At 46.6% G+C, this 10160-nt stretch overlaps 1 protein-coding gene across 1 annotated transcript in view; it reads right to left on the bottom strand.

Moving 5' to 3' along the window:
- Nucleotides 1–1336: 1336 nt before the first annotated feature.
- The window catches only part of PANX2 (pannexin 2), a 136039-nt gene continuing 127215 nt past the window's right edge, over nt 1337–10160 (bottom strand). Inside the window, exon 4 of the mRNA XM_063927145.1 lies at nt 1337–2116. Coding sequence (XP_063783215.1) covers nt 1746–2116 — 371 coding nt within the window. The 3' untranslated portion in view covers nt 1337–1745. The remainder of the gene's footprint in view (nt 2117–10160) is intronic.

The raw sequence follows: 10160 nt of genomic DNA, 5'->3' as shown, positions 1-10160 counted from the left end.
GGTGGAGTGGGGCCTTCACTCCGTCAGGTGAATGACACGTTGGTGGGGATATCCACAAATCGACATGATGGCCTCTTGTTTCAAGCGGTACTGTTCCAGGTCGAGAGACCCACAGGCAGTGGCGGTAGATGCTCTGACGACTCCATGGGTCTATCAGATGGTGTACGTGTTTCCTCCACTTCCTCTGATCCCAAGAATTCTCAAAAGAATAAAAAGGAAAAAAAGGTTCAAGCAATACTCATTGCTCCGGACTGGCCAAGAAGGGCCTGGTACGCGGACCTTCTGGAGATGCTCCTCGAAGATCCATGGCCTCTACCTCTTCGTGAGGATCTTCTGCAAATGGGCCTGTTCATCTATCAGGACTTACCGCGGCTACTTTTGACGGCATGGAAGTTTAATGTCTGATTCTAGTCAGAAGAGGGATCTCTAACAAAGATATCCCGATTATGATCCAAGCCAGGAAGGAGGTAATGTCTAAACATTACCACCGTATTTGGAAGAAATACGTCTCTTGGTGTGAGAGCAGAACTTATTCTGCGGTGGAATTTCACCTGGGACGTTTCCTGCTTTTTCTGCAGGCACGTGTGGATGTGGACCTACATCTCGGCTCCATAAAAGTCCAGATTTCGGCCTTGTCCATTTTCTTTCAGAAACAATTGGCTTCTCTCCCTGAGGTCCAGACGTTTTGAAAAAGGTTCTGCGCATCTAACCTCCCTTTGTGTCTCCCACGTCACCTTGGGATCTCAATTTGGTGCTGCATTTCTCCAAATCGGACTGGTTTGAACCATTACAGGAAGTGGACGTAAAATATCTTATGCGGTTGGCCTTGGCATCAGCAAAACGTGTGTCGGAGCTGGGGGCTTTGTCTCACAAATATTATTATTATTATTAGTGTTATTCCCATTTATATCCAAGCATTAAACCTGCTTATAAAGAACATTAATAATTAATTAAGTTCATTAAATTTATGAAAACCATGGCTATGAGACAATACAAATTTGTATGTCACTAGGGGGAGATGTATCAAAGCTTGTAGAATAATAAAAAGGAGAGAGATAAAGTACCAACCAATCAGCTCATAACTGCCATATTACAGGCTGTGTTTGAAAAAGGCCTAATTGGTTGATATGTTATGTCTCTCCAAGTCTTAGTACATCTGCTCCATGTTTTTCAGAATAATGATATAAAAATACAATGTAAATAAATCTTACCTACTGTATATGTATTAGCTGTGTATGTTATTAATGCTATGTTAAAATATTGCTTTTTAATTTGATAATTGCAACAAACCCTTCAGATTAATTGCAATAATTATCAGTAATGCAATACCGCAAGCAAGGTTAAAGGGTTATTAAATTTAAGGTCCCACCTAAACAAAACGTAATTTATTTGCCACTGAATTATGGCAAACACAAATATCAATTAACGCTGCAGTTATTTTACTAGCGCTCACTCAGATGTCTGTCCTGTATTAATTGGAGGAGCGCTGTTTATAGCATTAATCACTTATTACTGTCAAAGATGGATATCCCACCAAGCTTGTATGCAGACTAGTGTCATGCTGCTCTATCTAATAGAATCAATGTAATTTGTGCTTTACACAGCTGTCAACATGGAAGAGTCACAGACCTCCCGATAGTGGGAAAAAGCTTGTTATAATGATGCTGCTTGCATATTTAGAAGATAACTTCATTTTCCATGCTCATGCAGTGAGTTTGCATGGTGGCGTGATGTAGCTATTACATCTAGTAATCTACTGAAGTTATTATGGCCCTAGACTCTTCATAGGGGCCCAACATGACTTGCTTTGGTGGTATGACTGAAATGATCTCTGCTGGGTCAGGAGAGGATTGATCCCTATCTATCAGAGTTGTGACATTTTCATCGCTGCCCTCATATAAAGTGCTAATGTGGAGTAAAGGGTGAGTGGGGTTACGGTTGAATACAGCCATTGGCTCATGCTTGAGCTGGCTGAGTGTAACGCTTGATGTGGAAACTGCTGTGCTCACCAAGTGACTTCCACATGTGAGAAATGTTCCCGAGACTGAAACATCTCCACAACTCTCAGATAACGGATGGTTTTCTTTCTCAAGAATTTTTGTCGATTTTGATGCATCTGTTGAAAAAGAAAGAGAAAAAAATCCAATTTAAATCCTTTTTATCAGTGTCTTTTTTTCCCCATTCTGACCATATACATCCTCCACATAGTGACTGTTTGGAGAATATATTTCTGACAACAGCCAGTCTGTGCATTATTATATGCTTTACTACTTTCTGGTATTTTTACATGAAATGTGGGAAGCTGGAGAGCACATTACAATCAGTTTACTCAGCACTATTATCATTTCTCAACTCTTTCACTACCTATATACTGTGTATATAACTAAGTGAATGAACTACTAATACTGTATGTAATATGCAAAAGAGAATAAGGGTTAGTATGTGTCTTAAATTATTCTTTGTTGTATTTAACTGACATCTGAGGAGCCCCACCCTCCTACAATAGGTCACCATGTACTCTCAGCAAGGATCACACAATGACAGCCTGATTTCTTACTTACCAAAGATGGTCACATGAATTAAAATCTAGTTATTTGGCCAAATAAATCACCGTCTACATGGTCATTGCATGTAGTGCATTTCCCTGGTTACAGGGTTTCCGACTGGCAGCAAAGTCTACATAAGGAACAGAAGCTAACTGGTTCGTTTTTGTCATCAATGTGTGCTTGTATGGTCCTGAGAATTTACCACTGGGATCTGGCACATATGAGATTTAAGCCTGCACACAGAAATGAGAACTTTCTGACTGCTGCTCCAGCACTGTTAAGTTGCATTTTTTCACCAGTTTTTGTTAAGGATACTAGTTTATTGGCTACTCTAAAGTTGGACTTTTTTATACTTAACCTACCTAGTAATATGTGTTTTGTTGAAAATCAGAGTGGTAGTAACTTATGACGTCAACACCTGCTTGTTGTATATAGTGACTAAAGTGAGGGTCTTGTAATTTAATTCTGTAAACTCTGTCTCCATCTAAAAAAAATAAGATTTTACTTACCGGTAAATCTATTTCTCGCAGTCCGTAGTGGATGCTGGGGACTCCGTAAGGACCATGGGGAATAGACGGGCTCCGCAGGAGACATGGGTACTTTAAGAAAGAATTTAGATTCTGGTGTGCTCTGGCTCCTCCCTCTATGTCCCTCCTCCAGACCTAAGTTAGAGAAACTGTGCCCGGAAGAGCTGACAGTACAAGGAAAGGATTTTGGAAATCCAGGGCAAGACTCATACCAGCCACACCAATCACACCGTATAACTTGTGATAAACTTACCTAGTCAACAGTATGAACAACAACAGAGCATCAGTTCAACCCTGATGCAACAATAACATAGCCCTTATTGCGGCAATAACTATATACAAGTATTGCAGAAAAAGTCCGCACTTGGGACGGGCGCCCAGCATCCACTACGGACTACGAGAAATAGATTTACCGGTAAGTAAAATCTTATTTTCTCTAACGTCCTAGTGGATGCTGGGGACTCCGTAAGGACCATGGGGATTATACCAAAGCTCCCAAACGGGCGGGAGAGTGCGGATGACTCTGCAGCACCGATTGAGCAAACAATAGGTCCTCCTCAGCCAGGGTATCAAACTTGTAGAACTTTGCAAAAGTGTTTGAACCTGACCAAGTAGCAGCTCGGCATAGTTGTAATGCCGAGACCCCTCGGGCAGCCGCCCAAGAAGAGCCCACCTTCCTAGTGGAATGGGCTTTAACTGATTTTGGCAGCGGCAATCCAGCCGCAGAATGAGCCTGCTGAATCGTGTTACAGATCCAGCGAGCAATAGTTTGCTTTGAAGCAGGAGCACCCAGCTTGTTGGATGCATACAGGATAAACAGTGACTCTGTTTTCCTGACTCTAGCCGTTCTGGCTACATAAACCTTCAAAGCCCTGACCACATCCAGTAACTCGGAATCCTCCAAGTCACGAGTAGCCACAGGCACCACAATAGGTTGGTTCATATGAAAAGATGACACCACTTTTGACAGAACTTGTGGACGGGTCCGCAATTCTGCTCTATCCATATGGAAAACCAGATAGGGGCTTTTATGTGACAAAGCCGCTAATTCTGACACACGCCTAGCCGAAGCCAAGGCTAATAGCACGACCACTTTCCACGTGAGATATTTTAACTCCACCGCTTTACCACCGCTTTAAGTGGTTCAAACCAGTGTGATTTCAGGAAACTTAACACCACGTTAAGATCCCAAGGTGCCACTGGAGGCACAAAAGGAGGCTGAATATGCAGCACTCCCCTTTACCAACGTCTGAACTTCTGGTAGGGCCGAAATCTGGACCTTAATGGAACCCAATTTAAGGCCCAAATTCACTCCTGACTGTAGGAAGTGAAGGAAACGGCCCAGCTGGAATTCCTCTGTAGGAGCATTCCTGGCCTCACACCAAGAAACATATTTTCGCCATATACGGTGATAATGTTTAGCTGTCACGACCTTCCTAGCCTTTATCCGCGTAGGAATGACCTCGTCCGAAATGCCCTTTTCTGCTAGGATCCGGCGTTCAACCGCCATGCCGTCAAACGCAGCCGCGGTAAGTCTTGGAACCGACAGGGCCCCTGTTGCAACAGGTCCTGTCTTAGAGGAAGAGGCCACGTGTCCTCTGTGAGCATTTCTTGCAGATCTGGATACCAGGTCCTTCGTGGCCAATCTGGAACAATGAGAATTGTTCTCACTCCTCTTTTTTTTATTATCCTCAGCACCTTGGGTATGAGAGGAAGAGGAGGAAATACATAGACCGACTGGAACACCCACGGTGTCACCAGTGCATCCACAGCTATCGCCTGAGGGTCTCATGACCTGGCGCAATACCTCTGTAGCTTTTTGTTGAGGCGGGATGCCATCATGTCCACCTGTGGCAGTTCCCACCGACTTGCAATCTGCGTGAAGACTTCTTGATGAAGTCCCCACTCTCCCGGGTGGAGGTCGTGCCTGCTGAGGAAGTCTGCTTCCCAGTTGTCCACTCCCGGGATGAACACTGCTGACAGTGCGCTTACGTGATTCTCCGCCCAGCGAAGAATTCTGGTGGCTTCTGACTGAATCAGAACCGGTTGGTCGCGAAGCAGGGTCTCCGCTTGACGTAGGGCGTTGTATACGGCCCTTAGTTCCAGGATGTTGATGTGAAGGCAAGTCTCCTGACTTACCCACAGACCTTGGAACTTTTTTCCCTGTGTGACTGCTCCCCACCCTCGGAGGCTTGCATCCGTGGTCACCAGGATCCAGTCCTGAATGCCGAATCTGCGGCCGTCGAAAAGGTGAGCACTCTGCAGCCACCACAGGAGAGACACCCTGGCCCTGGGGGATAGGGTGATTAACCGATGCATCTGAAGATGTGATCCGGACCACTTGTCCAGTAAGTCCCATTGAAAGGTCCTCGCATGGAACCTGCCGAAGGGAATGGCCTCGTATGATGCCACCATCCTTCCCAGTACTCGAGTGCAGTGATGCACTGACACCTGTTTTGGTTTTAACAGGTTCCTGACCAGTGTCATGAGCTCCTGAGCTCTCTCTATCGGGAGATAAACCCTTTTCTGGTCTGTGTCTAGAAACATGCCTAGTAAAGGCAGATGAGCCGTAGGAACCAACTGCGACTTTGGAATATTTAGAATCCAGCCGTGTTGCCATTACACTTCCAGAGAAAGTGATACGCTGTTCAGCAACTGCTCTCTTGATCTCGCTTTTATGAGGAGATCGTCCCAGTATGGGACAATTGTGACACCTTGCTTCCGCAGGAGCACCATCATTTCCGCCATTACCTTGGTGAAGATTCTCGGGGCCGTGGAGAGACCAACGGCAACGTCTGAAATTGGTAATGACAATCCTGTACCGCAAATCTGAGGTACGCCTGATGAGGTGGATAAATGGGGACATGAAGGTATGCCTCCTTTATGTCCAGAGACACCATAAAATCTCCCCCTTTCAGGCTTGCGATGACCGCTCTTAGCGATTCCATCTTGAACTTGAACCCTTTCAGGTATATGTTCAGGGATTTTAAATTCAATATGGGTCTGACCGAACCGTCCGGTTTCGGGACTACAACATGGTTGAATAATAACCCCCTCCTTGTTGAAGGAGGGGAACCTTGACCACCACCTGTTGAAGATACAATTTGTGAATTGCAGTTAACACTATTTCCCTCTCGTAGGGGGAAGCCGGCAGGGCCGTCTGTGAGGGGACATCTCCTCAAAGCCCAGCTAGTATCCGTGAGACACAATATCTATTGCCCAGGGATCCAACAGGGAGCGAACCCACTTGTGGCTGAAATTACGAAGACGTGCCCCCACCGGGCCTAGCTCCGCCTGTGGAGCCCCAGCGACATGCGCTGGATTTTGTAGAGGCCGGGGAGGACTTCTGTTCCTGGGAACTAGCTGTGTTGTGCAGCTTCTTTCATCTGCCCCTGCCTCTGGTAAGAAATGACGTACCTCGGACTTTCTTGTTTCTTTCTGATCGAAAGGCTGCATTTGATAATGTTGTGCTTTCCTAGGCTGTGCAGGAATATAAGGCAAAAGATCAGAATTACCAGCCATATGTTAGGATCTCCTGCTCTGTGCTGCCACGTCGCCATGGCAACCGGGAGGCAAGTGTTAGCGAAGTAACCTGAGCGCAGCTGATACTCCGGTCCGGGTTTTTACTGTGTAGTGGTTACAGGCTCTGTGCACGGCAGGGAATCCGGCGCTGGTTTTGTGCTCACAGTCTGTGAGGTCTGAGTGGGGCGTGGACAGCACCTGCTATATAAACCATCCCTTCAGGCTAGGCAAATGCTGCTGAATCTTTGTTTGTTAGTCAGTTCCAGAGAGTTAGCTAGTACTGTGTGACTTTGTATTTACTTGCTGCTTACTGCGAATAGGCCTTGGGATTCGGTACTTCATTCTGCCAATCCAGACCTAGCAGTACGACTGGAGTCAGTTGTTTGACCTGCTGGGGTTCTTTTGCTATTCTGTGAACCCAGCAGGTTTGCGGCTGTACTCTCAGACCTGCTTGCTTAATCCTCCCTCACTGTGCAGGGCGTCCAGGTGTCAGTTTAGTGGCAGTAAGCTGAACCTGTGCCCTGCAAGTGGGGGTTAGGATTGTGGATACTCCCCTTGTGTCTATATTTCTATCTCTGACCAAGGAGTTTATTCCCACACCCGTTGGTAACCCTTTGGGGTTTTTTCTGTTGCTCTTAGCAACATAATTTCAGGTGCTCCACATGTTAAATCACTACACCTCGCTTCATTGTCCGCTCTATTCCATCTGAGCATTCCTGACACTAGGGAGACACCCAATTCCTGAGCCTTTGGGCTTCTCCGTTCACTTTGTGTTTATTAGTTATTCCATCACCTCCTGTGTATGTTATGTTATACTGTCTGTGAGTTCGTTTGCTTCGCTTCCCTCTCTGTTCATACACCAGTATACTCCTGTTAGCACTGGTGTGCGTAACATATTCAGCAGCCCTACTCCTGTTGAAATTTTGTGGGAATATGGAGCATACCCCTCAAAATACTTTGCAACAGGTGGTCGATCAGGTGCAGGTCCTGACTCGACAATTTAATGAGATGTCCATTAAAATGAACACCCCGCAGGCCGCTAGCGGAGCTCCCGCAGCAGCAGCGGCAAGTTCAGGGGTTAAGGAGACGAAAGTAAATCTCCCGGATCGTTTTTCTGGAGATTGCTCACAGTTCTTTTGTTTCAAGGAGAGCTGTAAGCTATATTTCAGGCTTAGGCCCCAGTCTTCTGGGTCGGAGATTCAGCGGGTGGGCATGGTGATTTCCTTGCTACAAGGAGACCCACAGGTCTGTGCATATGGGTTACAGCCTGACTGTCCGTCGCTTAAAAGTGTTGATGCTTTTTTTACGGCACTGGGCATTTTGTATGATGACCCTGACAAGATGGCTTCAGCCGAGGCTCAGATTACGGTTCTTAAGCAAGGGCGACGGCCAGCTGAGGTTTATAGTACGGAGTTTCGGTGGTTGGCTCATGATACCCAGTGGAATGACCCAGCCCTGAGAAACCAGTACCGAAGGGGCCTTTCTGACCAGATAAAGGACCAACTGGTACAATATCCCTCGCCTGATAGCTTAGATCAGCTCATGCAGTTATCCATCCGGGTGGATAGACGGTTGAGAGAGCGTAGGCTTGAAAGGGAGACCGCAGTTTCCTTTTTTCCCAAGGGAACCTCAGACTCTGAGGAATATTCCGAGGAGCCTATGCAGATTGGGGCTACCCGCCTCTCCTCGCGTGAGAAGACGCGGAGGAGACAGCAGGGTTTGTGTTTGTACTGTGGGAATAAAGGTCATGTTGTAGTATCATGCACAGAAAAACCGGAAAACTTCAGGGCCTGAGGGTGATGGGAAATATCCTGTCAGGCCAGAAGTCAGAATTTCCCAAAAAGACTTTTCTCATTCCGGTGACTTTGGAGATCCTCGGTCAAACTGTCAAGACTGAGGCCTTTGTTGACAGTGGGGCCGATGGATTTTCATGGACCGTCAATTCGCCCTGGAACACTCTGTTCCCTCAGTACCTTTGGCATCAGAGATTGAGATCTGTGGGTTAAACGGGGAACCATTGTCCCAGGGTAAAATTACCTCCTGCACCAGCCAAATTCCTTTGTTTATTGGAGCCACACACTCTGAAAAATTGTCTTTTTATGTGACTGTCTGTTCTTTTGCCCCATTGGTTTTGGGGTTACCCTGGTTAAGGGCCCATAACCCTCAATTTGACTGGGTCTCTGGGGAGATTCTTAGTTGGGGTAGTGATTGTTTCAGGAGTTGCTTGAGCCTTCCAGTCAGGCTCTCGCAGCTAAGATTGCCAGGATGTTATGCAGATTTTGCGGATGTGTTCTCCAAAAAAGTTGCGGAGGTACTACCTCCCCATCGCACCTATGACCGTGCCATTGATTTGTTGCCGGATGCTAAGCTTCCCAAGAGCAGGTTGTACTCCCTGTCACGTCCTGAGACTCAGGCTATGGCAGAGTACATTCAGGAGAACTTGGCTAAGGGATTTATCAGACCCTCACAGTCCCCAGTTGGGTCGGGGTTCTTTTTCGTGGGTAAAAAGGACGGTTCGTTGCAACCCTGCATCGACTTCAGGGAATTGAACCGTATCACGATTAAAAACTCGTACCCACTGCCTCTCATCTCGGTTTTGTTTGACCAGCTTCGTACTGCCACCATTTTTTCTAAGATTGACCTACGCGGTGCTTACAATCTAATCCGAATAAGAGAGGGGGATGAATGGAAGACTGCCTTTAATACCCACTCAGGGCATTATGAATATTTGGTGATGCCTTTTGGGCTCTCTAATGCCCCGGCAGTCTTCCAGGAATTCATGAACTATGTGCTCAGGGAATATTTGGATAGATTCTTAGTTGTTTATCTAGATGACATCCTAATCTTCTCTCATTCCCTGGAGGAACATCGGAAGCATGTACGCTTAGTCCTCCAGAAACTCAGAGACCACCAGCTTGGGGCGAAGCTGGAGAAGTGCGAGTTTGAAGTCCAGCAAATCGCATTTCTAGGGTATATTATCTCCTCAGAAGGTTTCCAAATGGAGGGTTCTAAGGTACAGGCAGTCCTGGATTGGGTGCAGCCCACTAGTTTGAAGGCGCTTCAGCGTTTTCTGGGCTTTGCGAATTTTTATAGACGGTTTATCGCTGGATTTTCGTCTATAGTGGCCCCCTTGGTGGCACTCACTAAGAAAGGGGCGGATGTTGCTCACTGGTCTTGTGAGGCCAAAGCGGCCTTTGCCCGTCTCAAAAGGGCATTTGTCTCGGCCAAAGTGCTGCGACACCCAGATCCAGAGCGTCCTTTTGTGGTAGAAGTGGATGCCTCTGAGATAGGTATTGGGGCAGTGCTCTCTCAGATGGGGGTGTCTGATAATCGCCTTCATCCCTGTGCTTACTTTTCCCGTAAATTTTCAAATTTTCATCTGCCGAGATGAATTATGATGTGGGTAACCGGGAATTGTTGGCTATAAAGGATGCACTCGGGGAGTGGAGACACTGGCTTGAGGGGGCTAAGTTTGTGGTCTCAATTCTCACCGACCATAAGAATCTGGCATATTCAGAGTCAGCGAAGCGGCTCAATGCCAGGCAGGCACGATGGGCTTTGTTTT

This window comes from Pseudophryne corroboree, chromosome 6 (genome assembly GCF_028390025.1).
Source record: "Pseudophryne corroboree isolate aPseCor3 chromosome 6, aPseCor3.hap2, whole genome shotgun sequence".
NCBI lineage: Eukaryota > Metazoa > Chordata > Amphibia > Anura > Myobatrachidae > Pseudophryne > Pseudophryne corroboree.
Note: the sequence above shows the minus strand (reverse complement) of the source record. Positions and strands in the feature narration are given on the sequence as shown.